Source organism: Podarcis bocagei, assembly GCF_964188305.1.
Source record: "Podarcis bocagei genome assembly, chromosome: 11".
Taxonomy (NCBI): Eukaryota; Metazoa; Chordata; class Lepidosauria; order Squamata; family Lacertidae; genus Podarcis; species Podarcis bocagei.
The window spans coordinates 17523404-17540416 of record NC_138136.1 but is presented as its reverse complement, the minus strand read 5'-3'; the positions used below and the strand labels follow the sequence as shown (position 1 = coordinate 17540416).

General features: G+C 39.7%; 1 protein-coding gene across 2 annotated transcripts in view; it reads left to right on the top strand.

The window, feature by feature from the left end:
* SNX24 (sorting nexin 24) overlaps window positions 1-17013 on the top strand; it is a 79178-nt gene that overhangs the window by 46048 nt on the left and 16117 nt on the right. For both annotated transcript variants that reach the window (XM_081213946.1, XM_081213947.1), the window contains one exon: window positions 1898-2002. In XM_081213946.1, coding sequence (XP_081070072.1) covers window positions 1898-2002 — 105 coding nt within the window. The remainder of the gene's footprint in view (window positions 1-1897; window positions 2003-17013) is intronic.

Genomic DNA, 17013 nt, shown 5'->3' with positions numbered 1-17013 from the left:
AAGAGGCAAGCAGACAAAAACAGAAGGGAAGGTGAAAGCATCAGGGTGGGGGACCAGGTGTGGCTGTCAACCCAAGGGTTGCCATTCAAAGGAGGTTGTAAGAAATTAAGACCCAAAAGGCTGGGTCCGTTTGAAGTCATACAGCAGGTCAATCCAGTGGCTTTCAGGCTCCGGTTACCGAACCACATGAAGCTGCACCCAGTTTTTCACAGGTTGTTGCTGTCACCGTATAGAGGAGACAGTGAGGGGAGGGTCACTAGGGGACCAGCAATGGAGGAGAAGGAACACAGCTACCATGTAGCGGAGATCCTCGATTCCAGGTGGAAGGGAGATCAAGTAGAGTATTTGGTAATGTGGGAAGGGGAACCGGAGTCGGAAAACACCTGGGTTAGGGCAGAGGATGTCAATGACGAGGTTTTAATAGAGACTTTTCATCAGAGGTTCCCACGTAAACCTCAGCCTGTAGCGAGGTTCCGAAGGGAATACTTTGCCACCACCGACGAGGAAGAGGAGTTGGAGGGGTTCCCAGATTCTGAAGAGGAGGAGGATTCAGCTGGCCAGGACGACGATCGATGGAGAGAATTGTTCGAGACGTCAGAAGATGAGGAAGATTCGTTTCGGGGTTTTAGCCCTTCACCTCCCAGGGGGGAGGAATTGGGAGGGGGTGAGGGGGGCCCTGGAGGGGAGGTGGATGTCAGGGAACTGCCATCAGAGCATCAGGTGGTGGAGGGACTCAGGCAGGATGAAAGAGACTCAACTGCTGAAGCAGGGACCAGCAGGGGGAGGAGTGAGTCTCTGAGGGAATGCGAGCAGGAGGGAGGGCTCAGGGAGGCTTCCAGCGAGAACAGTGGGGAGGTATCGGAGTCTCCCATAGGGAGACCCATACCTCGCAGGAAACTGTCACGCCGTGAGTCCAGGAGACGCGTTTCCGTTAAGGAACTTCTTTGCTGGAAACGCTTCCGCAGACAGCCACTGTCGGACTCTACTAGTGACTAGAGCAGACATGTCTGAGGAGCTCCGTCACACACGGAGGTTTGTGGGGGCGCACAAACTCTGAGGGAGCACGTTTTCACGCACAAGCAGCTAATCAAACCCTCACATCCTCCAAATTTAAAAGGTGGTTTGGGGGCTGGAAGGAAGACAGAATAAAAAAACAGCTATGTATGCAATCCTATAGCTACCACAAGGGAAGTACAGTTACACTTATTCCACTGGAACCATTTTCAAGTGCCTGGAATAGGTCACCAATAGAGCACAATATACATCCGAGTTAAGATTTACTGAACTTCATTTTTCTGTTGTGTTTTGCATTGTGATTTCAGTTGAATTCCCTTGGTTCCTTGCTTTCTGTTTCTTCAAATATCTGTGAAATATGGGTGGTTCAGTATTGCACAGCTTATTTGTTGTTTTCTAAATGCGTAATCCTGGAAAGGGACTAAAGTCAATTGTATTTTGAGCAAGTGGTACTGTTTTTAAGGTTTGTTTATACACGTAATACACAAGAGTGCAGCTAAAATCTGTGTTAAACTAAATTCTTTAGATTTTATTAGGTGTGTAGATTGACCACTTCACATAGTAATATTTAGCTGACATAACAGAATGCTTAGTTCTTGCATTAAGAAATTGCACGGCATGTTCCCTGTTAATAGTATTTATTTCAAATTCACTTCACCATCTTGTATACAATAACATTTGTAATGGAATAAAGTCAGTTTATTTGTAGACTGTTAAGGTTTTTGATAACAAAATTCATTTCGCTGTCTTTCTGTCTCCCCGACCCTCCTTCCTGTTTCTTTCTAGTTTTGTATTCCCTGTTTTTACCTCTCTTGGAATGCTTTCCTTTTCATTTCTAAAGGGACTTTATTTGGGAGAAATGTATTTCTGTTCATATTTGTAGCTTAAGAAATGCATAAGAACACCAGAAATCCCTTCGAAGCATGTAAGGAACTGGGTGCCCAAAGTTCTGGAACAGCGTCGGCAAGGCTTGGAAGCTTATTTACAGGTGAGCTGCTTATAGCAATGCCTATTTCCTTGAACTATGGGTTGGATCCAGACTTAGTCATGGTTTGAGCAGACCCACTGAAATCCATCAATGCTCATCCATTGTTTCAAAATATTTACACAGTGAAGAATCATAATAATAAGGTATAAAGGTAAAGGACCCCTGGAAGGTTAAGTCCAGTCAAAGGTGTATGGGGTTACAGCGTTCATCTTGCTTTCAGGCCGAGGGAGCCAGTGTTTGTCCACAGACAGCTTTCCGGGTCATGTGGCCAGCATGACTTATTCACTTCTGGCGTGACGGAACACCATGACAAAAACCAGAGTGCACGGAAACACCATTTACCTTCCTGCCGCAGTGGTACCTATTTATCTACTTGGACTGGCGTGCTTTCGAACTGCTAGGTTGGCGGGAGCTGGGACAGAGCAATAGGAGCTCACCCCATCGTGGGGATTCGAACTGCCAACCTTCTGATTGGCAAACCCAAGAGGCTCAATAGTTTAGACCACATCACCTATTATTATTATTATTATTATTATTATTATTATTATTATTATTATTATTATTATTATACTCTGCCCATCAGGCTGGGTTTCCCCAGCCACAGTGAACAACTTGCTATTTCAAACTTGTGTATTCAAGCAACCATTTTATCTCTTCTATATTTATTTGTTTAAGACATTTATAAACTACCCTTTTAATGTAGTAGCTAACAGCTTCTGTAGTATCTGGGATATAGTTGTAATGCTGTTGTACTATATTTGAGCTTGGTAAAGCTCTGCGATGCAAATTAAACTGTTTCAAAGATGGGCAGTCGAGAACCATCATAGTGTAATGATTAGAGTGCCAGACTGGGACTGAGGAGACTCTGGCTCAATCTCTGCTTGGTCGTGAAGCTCACTGGGTAACCTGGTTCCAGGCGCAATCTTTCACCCTAAACTAGCTTGCTGGTGAGAAGATAAAATATATGTATGGGAGAGCCTTGAGCTCCTTGGAAGAAAAGTGAGGTATAAATACAATAAACAGTAATAATAGGTGTTGTAAGAATATATGGAATAGGAGAACATACCACTATATACCATCCTCACCATTTTGCTCAGGAAAATATTTACATACTGGCTCAGCTCTCATGTAATACTGAGCCAATTCATGGCTAGGCAAGAACACATGAATGTGCGGGTACCTCTAGTAAAAACCACAGTTAACTTCACCGCTAACCTGGTTGTGGTGTCCAAGCTAAGCTACGGATTTGCTTAGCGTTATGCCCCAACCTGGGTTTGTGGTTTGTGTCCCCCAGGTAAATCACTGCAAGCCAAACCTTGGCTACAGCTTGTGGTTTGTCTGGTTCCAGACATACCATGAGCACGAGTTCATATGTAATGCTAAGCTAAACCATGGTTTAGCTCCAGGCAGCATGGCAGCAGGACAACCAGGGGAGCAGCGAATCAACCACCATTTTCCCTTTGAGTACCGCCACACTCAAACATTCTCAGTTAGCCATGGTTTTAGTGTTAAATGTGAGTCAGGTTACTGGTTTCGACTGAATTAATCTCAGCCAATTGTGTCATCTCTTTTACTAGTTAATAAAAATCTGAAGTTATTTTACTTTTCTTTTACTTTTCTGCATCAGTAGCCTGTTCATTTTTATAACACTGCAACAAAGATCAGGAAATTATCACTCTTACAGCGAAGACAAACAATTAAAAAAAACTTATCTGCAGCTGTTCACCAGGCTGATAGATACTGTGTATATGAAAAATCTTAAAGCAGAAGAATAAAATTTAACTCCTGTGTTCCTCCCTGGATTATTGTTTTGGATTTAGGGATGGGGTTGTTGATCATTATTGCTATTTAAATTGTATCATATTTTTATATGTTGTAACACTGCTCCCCTCAGCCCCCGTAGATCTACTAGTGAAGTGCAGGCAAGAACTATAATAATCTCTCCTTCAATAACACAGTATTTCTGAAGATTGTCACTTGCATTTGACACAAAAAATAAACCATTTGTTACATTAAGTCAGCGATAGAACCTCTTCACAAGGTTCTGCTTTACTCTGAACACACAAAATACATGTCAAATATTCATCAAATTACATACCTCTTAGAACAGGCATGTCCAAAATCCGTTTCGGGGGCCTAATCCAGCCCACCAGTCAATTTAATCTGGTGCCCGTGGCTGTATATGTCCTTTGGTCGGCCTTCACACATGTTCACTTCATCAAATCTGGTCCTCTTTGAAAAAAGTTTGGGCACCCCTGTCTTAGAATAAAATATGCAAATGCATTTGTGGCACTAAAAACTGGTCTCATTTTGTTGGTATCCAACAATATACCCATATAATGAGAGAAAATGAGTCTAATATCAGTTATTTGACTAACTTTTATGGTAATGAAGTGAGACTATATAGTAACTTATTTGTTATTTCATTATGAATCTTTAACAATTAGTATAGTTCTCTCTGCTGCTCACACATTCACATCTGTATTGTAGCCCTAGTGTAAAGCATGTTGTGATATTCTGAGCAGTAAAAAAACCCATTGACCTAAAGCAATACTATGCTGATACAAAAATTTATATATTCAGCCCTAAGTATACAGTGTCTTGAACATGAATATTTAGCTCTGCAGCAGCTATAGGATAGCAATGCAAGATAAATTACAAAGCAGTTGTGTCATATATAAATGACTTCTATATTGGAACTTTTTTAATGTATGAAATTCTTTTATCATGTTGCCAGCCTTCTAGGAATTTGGGTTCTAGGAGAAGCTGTAGTTCTACAGTGAAGTGAACATGTTGTTGTTTTGTTTCTCTGAATGCTTGTTGTGTAGTCTGTTGATATTCTGAGTACTGGCATAATAGATCATATCTCAGTTCTTTCAGCAGAAGAATCTCATTGCTAATGGTTTCTGTCTTGCTTAAGATAAGGTGTAGCTATCAGAGGCTGTGATAAAACAGTACTAGCTTAGAATAAAAAGTGTCTGCTGTAGGAGTAAACAGTTTGCCTCTGCTAAGCTTCTAGATACTAATTGGCATAATGAGCACACACTCAGGATTTCTGTGGTCTATGCAGAAGGAATGTTATTGGTGAAAATTAACATTGTCTTTGGATTTGAAGAAAATATGACTGCTTCCAATATCTTCTCAGTCATCTTTCTCATACAGAATTAAAACAAAAAAAACAAAAATAAAGTGTGCATGTTGGTATGTATTGCAACAACAACTTTGTATGACTTGATTGATTGATTGACTTACTTAACTTAGGCAAGAAAGAATTAAATGTCAAAAATATATCTGCACCCAGGGAAATAATTCATTGGTGCAGTTAATGCTGTGGAAGCTGGTTAAAGCTCTGTAATCTAAACAGATTTTTAAGTTTTGAGCAATAAACAAAGAGATGCAGATTATAAATTTCTCCTACTTCTATGTTTTATTTTATTTATTCTATGTATTATTTATACTTATATATATTAATGGTCTGCTTGCTGCTTGTATGGATCTTAGATCCACAGTCTCTCAAAGAAGCACCTGAAAACTTGTCACAGTTAAGATTAAACATGTTTTAATCATGTTTCACCTACACTGGTGACCAACAATCTTCATTTTCAAGTCTAATAATATTAGAAGAAAAAATAATTGGTGTTAATACCGTTCATTGTAGAGTTACATAGGCAAATCCCTGTTCTCAAGTAGCTTCTAACAATCTAAAATAAACAGTGGGAATTCAAGTTCAATAAATTTTATTGTTTGTAGCTGATGGCCATCACAATACAGGATGAGCACAAATCACACAGCTACAAAACAAAAGACATTGCATTGTTGGAGTTTGTTATAGGAAGAGAAGAATACGAGTAAATGTCCCTATATGTACTTGAAGAATGATTACCATAATTATTAAGAAATGTCAGATATCTGTTATTTTACATATAAAGATAACCTGGTTATGGAGATTGCCAATGAAATCGGAAGCATTGAAAAAGCTGCTAGTGAAACAACTTATCTTAGCTTGCAATCCCCATTCCCATTCAGTCCAAGAATAACAGGTAGCAAATAGGCATCCCTGAGCCAAACACCCAAGGCTGTGTCTCATTGTGCCTTCCAGTATCCTTGAGAAGATGTGCAGCAGCTTTTTGCATTAGCTGAAGCGTCCAAGTCAGTGTCAAGGGCAGCCCCACGGAATGTGTTTCTAGTAGAGGTTGTAAAGGTTGCAAAATAGTATATCAGTGTATATGTAGATCTCCACTCTCAGAAAAATGGCACAGAAAAATGCGACAAAAATAATTGATAAAAAAGAACTCCTAATTACTACAGCCACTTGTTTATCAAAAAGTAAGGACAGGTGATACAGTCCTTCCAGTCTCCATACCTGTACAGATGGGGGGAAATGTTACCCCATTGGTCACTGTCAAAGCTTAGGAGATCCGACATGTATTTCCTCTTATTTGTCTAGATATTGTTCATCCACTTTAGTAGAAGGAGCTGTTTTAGGTTCTAGCAAGTTTAAGAGAAGTAGTTGTAATCAACTGTTGGGGCAACCCTTTCCTTCAGTTGCCATCAACCAACTCCCCATGATTTTTGTGTTTTTTAACATGTATAATCAGGTCAGCATTTTGAATCCCCTCAATGGGGTGAGCTCCCGTTGCTCAGTCCCAGCTCCTGCCAACCTAACAGTTCGAAAGCATACCAGTGCGAGTAGAAAAATAGGTACCACTCTGGCGGGAAGGTAAATGGTGTTTCCATGCACTGCTCTGGCTTCGGTGTTCCGTTGCACCAGAAGTGGCTTAGTCATGCTGGCCACATGACTCAGAAAAACTGTCTGTGGAGCGGACAAACGCCAGCTCCCTCGGCCTGTAAAGTGAGATGAGCGCCGCAACCCCAGAGTCGTTCACGACTGGATTTAACTGTCAGGTGTCCTTTACCTTTTTAAACAAATGGTATGTCAATGCACCCAGGATCTAGGAATATCTGTTTGAAATCATAATTTTGTATTTATTAATTCATTTTTTGTTAAGACTTGCTACTTCTTTCTGTTTGCATTTCTGATTTTGTTTCTGGTAGAATTGCCTTGTTTTTACAGTCCATATGTGGTAGTAAAAAGCATTTAAATTCATGGTTTCATCACCTTAGTAGGTGGTATATGTGCATGAACTGTGCAGCTAGGTTTCTAGAGGGGTAGAAATGAACGGACATTCATCCTGGCAAGCATGAATGCAAATTTTATTTAACTTCATTTTTATCTATTTTAAAAGCAAACCACTGAAAACATCTATTAATCAAACAGAAAACCTACAAGAAATTATTCAGTATCCTTCGTCCTTTGAAACCCCGATTAGTTTTGAATAATCACTGTTGTGCTGTGTTTATAAGGATCTCTAGAAAGGGCAGTATGATAAGTGTAAAGAGACAAAATGTTCTTTATCCTCATTAAAGATTGTGAACAGTGTGTTAAATAATATTAATGGCTAGGATTGTCAGTGTTTAACAGTACTTTCCTAGTACAAGTGATTTTATTGATCAATGCAGACTCAATGTAACGGGGCAGATTATGCTACTGATTTTATCGAAACCTTAACTAAGTTTGTTAGTGCACCACATATCTTTAAATAGATCTAGATGATGATGTAGATTAAGAAAAGCAGAACACCATCCATCTTTTTTTGATCTGTTAATAACTTAAATCCATCATTGTTGCTACTAGCTGTTTTTAGATTCTGTAGAGAGAGCGCACATTTCTTTGGTATTTGATATAGAATGCATCAATAAAAGTTTTTACCAGTGTTTATTCCCCTGTCCCAGTGCATTTGGTATATTTAACTGTATCTCTTCTAGAGATGGGAGAATCTCTTGTACTAATTATAGAAAACACCAATAATTATTATTTGTCTCACAGCACAGACATTTTAGAGTCTGGTGCAAGCCTTTGCTTGCAGGTTTTTTAAAAAAAATATCCATAGTTTACTGTTTATCGGATTGCAGATATTTCCATTCATTGTCCAATTTGTAGCCCATATTGCTATATACTTTTTAGAAACTATTGTAACATTTTAATGCAATATTTCTAAAGCCTTCTGGTATATCCAAGTTCTCAGCTAGGTGCAGACATGTCCTTCTGGAAATGGAAGGGCCCATTCTCTAGTGGAAAGGACCAAAACCTAATTGAAGCTCCCTGCTAGAAGAAGCGAAAAAGCGGATTTCCCACCAATTCTCCTTCTGCAGCCCTAATGTTACCTCCCATTCTCTTCCAGAGGACCCCGCCCCTTTCCAAAACATCTGGAGTAGCTTTTTGGGGAATGTGTGTTTCCTGTGGGAACAAAATAGAATAGATACCTGTGCTAAGGAGGCAATTAAATGCCCCTTGGAATCTGCAGTACTGCATGGCTATTTAGGGGGGGGAAAGGTTAATAAATAAGACTTGACTTAGAAAAAGCCAGAGACATTCTCTTTGTGTGTTTTTTGAGAGTTGGGTTACAGCTACATTTAAATTTTGGATTTCCCAATTGATTTCTATGGATAGCTCTCCCGTCAGTTCCTGGGGACATTTAAAAATAGATTCTCTGTATGAAACAGGAAATGGCCTATCTGACAATGAGATGGCTTCTCTGTACTTTTTATGTGTGTCTCTTCTTGCATCGCTTTTTACTCGATGTCTCTCTCTCTTTCTGTGGCATCTACTGGGTGAAGGAAGGGAAAGGAAGGATTGAAAAAGGACAATGTAGGAAGAGATGCACAGAGATAACAGCTCAGCTTCCACGTGCCTCCTTGTCTTCTCTCTCAGCCAACTTCTCCTTTCTGCCTGCCAGCTGTCTCCCCTTCAGTTTCCCATACATCACCAAGCCTAACAAAGTCTGAGTAAAAAGTTTACAGTAGTGAGAAGTGAGGAAATGAAGAAAAAATTCCAAACAGTGGGGAAGTGAGGGAGAAAAGTATTGGTTTTGCCAGTTGGCTTCTTAACTTCTTGCAATCAGCCTCTCCAGCCAAGCAGTCATCCCCTGCGTAGGATACTGTTTTAGACCCCATCCGCCAGTTTGCTTTTTTGACTGCTCCCCAAAGGTCTATGACTACTGAGCATGCTCAGCCCTCTTTGGCTTGTTTTAGGTTCACTTCCCTCCAACCCCATATGATTCACCTGAACATGCACTTACATCCCTCTTGTTTCTTACTGGTCTTGTTTTGGCTACAGAGCTGCCAGCATGCTCAAACTGAGTCCAGCATTAGAAGGAGTGATATTACCAAAGCATGGAGATAGGCATGGATAGTGTCAAGGTTATCTTTGTCCAGGAAGGGGCCCTAGCTATAGCCCTTGCTGAAACTGGTGGTACACCAAAGCACTGGATCTGAACAACATCTCCAAGCTATGAACTTACTCTTTAAGAGTGAGATTGTTTGGTGATGGTGGTTCTTACTGAAACATCAGTTTGTCACTTCCATTGCTACATCTGGTTCTTACATAAAGGGAACAGTTCTGGTACCATTGTGATGGCAAATCCATGACATGCCAGCAGTTTCATGTAGAAGTTAAGTAGCACTGAAAACAAACAGAAGCTCTGCAATGCTGTAGAACAAGTTTCACAATGTGAAACAACACTTTCCCATCACCATCTCTAACCTACCAGCCTAGTGGAAATGAAACCACTACAGAATGATGCCCCCATCCCCAAATTCACCTTCACCGATGAAATCAAAAGCTGCTCAGATTGTTAGGATTGTCCTACTCATGTGTAGGACCCCGGTAGAGACACATGCCTGACTGGCATGTTCTTTCCCGCCTGGTCAGTCATTCAGGAGCTTCAAAAGCTTTCTCCAGCCTGAACATCACAGCAACTGATGCCAAGAGGCATTAGCACACTTACGAACAGCAGAGTATTAGCGGTTCGTGTAACAGACTCCGTAGCTCAGCATTTTGGCTAATCTACTTTATTTACATATAATACACTCAGAGCATTCTGACTTAGCTTCTTCCTCTTTCTCAGCAGACAGTAAAGAGAAAGAAACAAAGGACAATAATCCAACATCACAGTACACAGTAACACAAAACATCCTATCTCCGTCACTTCCCACACTGTGGAATGAAAACATACACCGTCATGTGATAGAAAACAATCCCATGACTCCGCAAACACGGAGCAAGAATCCTAACACAGATATCCAGGAAAAGCATCAGTTAAATGCCTTTGGTGTTTTTCCTAGCAGAAGTTGTCTACTCAGGACACCCAAGCGGTTTCTGTACCAAACCAGTTTGGAAACAGATCCAGATAATCAGTTTTATTCGGTTAGCACTTAGGGCTGGAGAATGATGAGCTTTACACTTTACTAGTGTAAAACAGGTACTTGATGGGAAATAAGCCCTAAGATTTCAAAAGCAGAAGCAATGTCGTTCTAATTTAAAATAAAATTATTCCCTTGGTAAGTCTTATGTGACATGGGTTTTCTCATTCTTGACTGATCAGTATCTGCTGAAAGTTTCTGTGAATCTCATTTGCTCTATAAGAATGATCTAGATATACCACAGATTTGTTAATTCACTGTATGAATCCGCAGTCTCAAGCTGTGACTAACCTGCAAACCCTTTCACACTTGTTAAAACTAAGGTCTGGGTTTTGATGCACCCAGGTCTTATTCTTGACAGGAGTACAGCAACAGGAAAAAGAGCACTACCCCTTTCCCCCCTCTTTTACATGCCCAATCCCCAATGCCTCTTTTGCCTTGCACCTGGTTCTTGATCCTACAGGTGAAACTCTTAAAGTTTGCATAAACTAAAACAAGCATGAAGTAGACCCGGTGCTTTAATTTCATTAAACACCTTGTAACTGTTGAAGATTAATGTATATATATCTCTTGCTAATTCTTTCCAATTACTTAGTTCATATAAATTCCCAGGCCTTGTTAATTATGCTGAAGTCAAGAGGTAATTTTTAACAGTATTTCCACAGCAGGGGAATTTTCCCAGCATAACCTTGCCCTCTAGTAGAAACTCTCAGCAGATTAGGCTCTCTGACTAGAGTCCATTCATTTTCAGCTCAAGCCTAATTGCTGCCGACTGGCTGCCCACAGGTACCTGGCTATTGTACACATAAAGAATGCAGGTCCTTCCGAGAACAAATAAGGAAAGATTAATTGTTCCTTTTGTTTCGTCCCAAGAGAAATGTGGGCCCTTAATCAAGAAAAATAATTTCTCCTGTTGATTTGGCTTATTTGGAGGGACACATAATTGTGGAAAAGAACGGGGTAGACATGCATTTTGCAAGGAATGTAGCCCTTGCGTTGCACAGGAGGCAAAGATAAAATGAAATAAATGTAAGACAATGCTGGAATTGATGGGGATGGCTCACATTTCTCATAGTAAGTAATTTGGCTGTTGGGCTTTTATTTGAACCAATATTGCTAGGTAGTATTGTCATTTGTTTTGTCTGCTGCTTTGGAAATCTAATCAAGGAGACAATAGTAGTGGGGGCGGGGAACACTTCTCCAAATTGTCCTTAATTGCTAGAACACAAAGTGAGCTAAACACTCTGGTGTTTCCAATTAAAGAATCTGTTTCAAGCAAGCACCATTAAATCTATCTTTCCCTGTCTGATAAATAAGCTATCAAAGACTGGAACAGATTAATTGAGAGCAATTAATTCAAGGCTTAGTAGAAAAGTCAGACAAAGCCAATGCTGTCAATGCCTACAAATTTGACATAAAATAAATTATTTCTTGGATTAGAAGCATTTTAGCCCTTGCCATCTCATTACCCTAGTCAGCAAAACACTCAAGAGACCTGGGTTCAATTTTCTGCTTCTCCAGTGTGTGCTTTGCATGAGCTTTGGGCAAACCTCTTTGTTGACCATCCTCAGCCCATTGAGTAACAGTCTTCTGTGGCAGTATTACAGCAGAGGTAGTTTGAGGATTTCAGCCTTTATCTGCTTGATATGATAATATAGGACAGCCTTCCCCCACCTGGTGCCCTCTAGGTGTTTGGAACTACAGTTCTTATCATCCCTGACCATTGGCCATTGGCTGGCTGCACTTGATGGGAATTGTAGTTCAAAACCTCTGAAGGGCATCAGGTTTGGGGAGGTTGCCCTCCTTACCATACACATCACAGGAGTTATTTAGATAAGCTGACAGAAAGTTGAAAAGAATGTCCCGGACAAGACATCACTAAAGGTTTTCTCACCCCCCCCCTTTCTTTTTCAATATGCATAGGGAGCCACGCTGATTTTAGTATATTATATGTCAGAGGTGGGGAACTCATTGCACTCCAGATGTCTTTGTACTACAAACAGGGGTACCAACTTGTATAATAAAAAAAAAAATGGGAGGAGGTAAGCGCCACCCTACATAATCAATCACAAGATGGTGCGTGCACACACACCATTTAAATGACAATGCTCATCAACTTTGGGTGCGGCCACCTCAAATATTTTATTGGGGGACCAAAGGGACCCCTTGGCCCCTAGGAGTTGACTCCTATGACTACAAATCCTATCATTCTTATTCACTGACTACACTGGCAAGGGCTGATGGGGAGTTGTAGTCCAACAACATCTGGAGGGAGACTCTGAAGAAGTGTGCATGCACATGAAAGCTCATACCAATAACAAACTTAGTTGGGCCTTAAGTCTCTAAGGTGCTACTGGAAGGAATTTTTAATTTTTTTTATTTTGTTTCAACATCTGGAGGGCTACAGGTTCTCCATCTGTTATATGTGGGCATTCAATGTAGCTCTAATATTTATTTGGGGTACCATATATATATATTATGGTGTGTTTTTATATGTGTGTTTAATTGGATGAAATTATAGACCATAGGTCCATGAATAAGTATTGGCCATAATAGCTAAATAAAGCGTCCATGCTCATGATATTTACATAGCGTAAGCCGGGGCAAGTAACTGAGGGAGGTTGTCTCTTTTACATTCTGCTTGCGAGTGCCCAGCCAGCAACATCTGACTGACTATTGCTAAAATCATATTGCTAGACTAAAAGAGCCCTTTGTTGTGCAATTGATGAAGGTGAACTAACTAGGATATAGCAAGGCAGAAAAAAATACTAGATTGTTTCATCTCCTGTCCTGACTTTGAGATCAAATTCCATGCACATGATGCAGCAGATAGGTACCGACCAAAAGCATCTAACTAATCTGAGAATGAAGTCCAGAGCCATAAATCACAAATCAGTGATCTCACATTACTTTTCTAGTGTGAGTTGAGTAGCAGTGGCTTCACAGCTTTCTAAATAAGTGAAAAGCTTATTAAAATCTCAATATTGACACATTATGGTTCTACAGGCGACTTTTTATCATGCCTGGGGTTAAACTGTTGGAATCTAGTCGTTACTCCTCATCCTATTTCAGCTCAAAGGCACAATGTGAAAACACCATCTGACTTTCCAATAAAGTTCTGTTCTGAAGCAATGAACTTGGACTCAGCCTGTGGGAAGCTGGACCACGTCTGAGGTAATCAACGCCGGTTAGAATGATGGAGTATTACCCATAGCCATGTACTATGGACGAACTATCCAATGATACAGCATGGCATTTGTAGCAAATAAATTAACAGAATACTTAACTTATATATTCCCAAAGTAACAAGTGAACTCTGAGCTGCAGTTTGGAAAAAAAGTGTTTACAAGATTTTCTGGTAACAAATGATGACATAGTACAGTGAAGTACTACAAAGAAAAAGTATATTATTGCCTATTTTACATGCACATTTCTTTGTGTTTTTAGAAGCATGCATCACACAAATTAGCTAGTGAAGCATTCTGTTCAAGAAGTTCAACTCATAGACATAAAAATGCTTAAAAATAGACAACTCAAAAAAGTAGTATCTGGGGTTTTTTTAAAAACTGACACACACACACACACACACACACACACACCGTTTGCCTTTATAAAACAGTAAGGCTCAGCTTACTTAAGTCTTTGCTTTGAACTGTATCTATTTGTCCTGCTTTTCAACAAAATTTGTTGTGCTTCTGCTTGCAACAATAATAGTTGTAATAGTTATTATAGTGGTAATAGTTATCAACTGATTTTCAAGTATTCCCTTCTTGGGATATGAATATGTCCTGTTCAATTTATGCCATGATACAGTAGCTCAGCTCAAATCATTGCAAGCCATGGTGAAGGAAGCTTAAATATGATTTATCATTATGTCTGAATTAACAAACCGTGGTTTTCAATTAGCTGGTTAATCAGAAACCATGGTTTGAACTGGCAATCCATGGTTTATGATAACTGTGGTTTGGCATAAGATGAGATGAGGCCATCTACTATGCCTCCAGAATCTGCTACACCAGAGTGAACTTATGAAGCTGAGTGCTAAGATAATGGAAAAAGGAATCAGACAAGCAGTTCTAAACCACTGTTTGCTGTTTCATGTTTGAAAACTCCAAACTCTGATTTGGCAGAGGGAGAGAGAAAGTGATGCCCTTCAGGTGCTGTTGGACTGAGCTCATTATCCCTGAATACTGCTCATGCTAGCAACCAGATGAATGCTACATTGAAGAACAATAAATCATAATTACTGAACAAAACCAGTATTGGCCTTCTAATTTTAACTCCAGTGAAATAGGAAGAGAAAGCGTCCAGATCATATGTATGCTTAGCATGGAGCAAAAGCAAAAGACTGTATAATCTGTCTAGTTTTCAAATTTTAAACTGCTTTTTATCTGTAGGCAGAAAATATTCAGTATGCGAAACTAGTTTTAATGTGAGAGGTTGACTCAATTAATCGTTAATTCCTCAATCAATTTTATGAAGCATATAAATACACAGTTTCCTTTCATTTATTTTGTTGAGCGCACACAGCAGCTATATAATGAAGACTGGAATGATGTCAGAAGAAAGCTGCAAGTCTCTGTAATACGCAGTTGTCAGGCTTCTACCATTTGTCATCAGTGCAGAAAGGGTTAGTAAGTGTTGAATGTCTGCCTTGTGTCGGCCTTTTAAATTGCCAATTTCATTTTCCCTGCCTTTATTAAGAAATCCCACACACGTGAATGAGGGAGGAACAAGTGTCAGGGAACAGGCGCTACAATGAAGTACCTTTGATTGAGCAAGGATTACATTGCTCAGTTCCTTCTATAAAAACGTGTCATGTTTGCCACCCAAATAAATGCCTAGAGCGCATAAAACATGGAGCCAAGTGACCCCTAGGAGAAAAATCAATTGCAATTCATATTTCATATGCCTATAATTGCTAGTGAAGGCAGAGCAGCAATTCTTTATGGCGAAGGCTTCTCCATTGTTAGATGTTTCCTGTTTGATGACCGGGGTGGGGGTGGCGGTGGGGGAGTTTTCTGTGTCTGGTGTTTGAAGTGTTCATTCCTTTCACATGGACTGAATTACTCCAATCTGTAACAACAGAAGTCAAGCTTTCTTATTATTGCTCACTGTTCGGTGTTTGAGCCGGAACACTGAACTGTAGACAAAAATACTTCACGCACAGCTATTCTGCTGGAGGTGCCTGGAGCTTTCACAAGCAAGCCAACAAAAAAAGAGAGACCCGGGTTCTATAATCTGTGAAGTTATCAATTTGCTAGCATTTAAACCCTCAAACTGAGTCTTGTTTCTGAGTTTCTTTTCCTCGAGCAGGCAAAGAATCCTGTTCCTTTAAAAGCAGAATTTTGAAAGTGTCCTCCTTATTTCTTTTTTCTCCCTCCTTCCTTATTTCAGTCTGATTTTCTTTTTACAAGGCTGCTGTAGGATTCCTATCCCACTGTGGACTGAGATGTCATATGGATAGAGAAAATGCCGCTCACTTTATGGATTACTGTTAGGTCAACAAAACTTTGGCAGCATTGATTAACTTGACAGTGAGTACAGCAGTACATTTATCACTTATGGCTGTGCTGTAGAAAATCTAATAAGAGGCAAACAATTCCCTTTAGAGTAGTAACAGGTTCACTGTGGCTAACGGTGCATGCACTGGAAATTTCTGCCTTTAAATTATACTCTTGCTGCTAGTTGGATCATTGACTCAAAGCTACTACTGCACTTCTCCATGACCATGTTCTATATTATTCATTTGATCAAAATCGTATGGTTAAACTGAAGCTTGCGCTTGAGTCTATTTAAAACGAGGTGGCCTGTAGTTAAAAAGCATTAGATTAAGGTTCATGTTTTAGGCCATCAAATGAAAGCGGGCTGCTGCAATTTGTAAGGCATGAGTAGTTCCCAAATGACTACATTCATGTGGAAGTATTGCAACTGATTATTAACCAACATTTCCTATAAATACAGTAAAGAGTTCAAGAAGTCTGTTTTCTAGTAAGTAGATTTCATCGGAAGACCAAGTGCACAAGCAGCACATTTATAGGTATAAATATTATATATATATTATTTGGGATTGAATTGGCTTTTCAAGACCAAGTGTGCAAAAGCCTCGTTGAAGGCTTGTTTGAGGAGTTTAAAAAGTAGGGCAATGTGCGTTGAGCCATAAAGAAAAAACAGTACGGTTAACTCTGATCACCTTGATTTTATACAAGTTAATTTACCCTCCTAAGTGTAGTTTGTATCACTATCATAGAATTCAATCCCCTCCCCCCAAAAAAGAACCTACGCAACTGCCATTAACTCCAATAGGTTTTGTCTCTGAACATCCCTTGGACCTTTTATTGTTCTGCCTCATGTTACACATTCTCCTTTGTGAAGTTTGCTGTGACTAGACTTGGACAATCTCTTTACACGCGATGAACACAAATGCAAATGCTGATCAGTGTTAGCACTGCAAAAGCCCTAGTCCGACAAGCTATTTGTGTTTATTCATGTTAATTAGCCATTTTTAGATTGATACATAATTACTGGTAAAAGCACGAGGAGATTTTTATTTATTGTACTACCTACTTGAAATGGTAACATTTCCCAGTAGGCATTTGTATATATTGAAGTATGTGCTGCAAGTCCAAAGAAATATTGGAAATCTAGGAGCATGCGTTATAAATTTATCACATATCTTCTAGTAGATGGTTGAATGTTTTTTGTTTCGTAATATAATCATGAATATAATTTGTTTCGTGATGTAAACT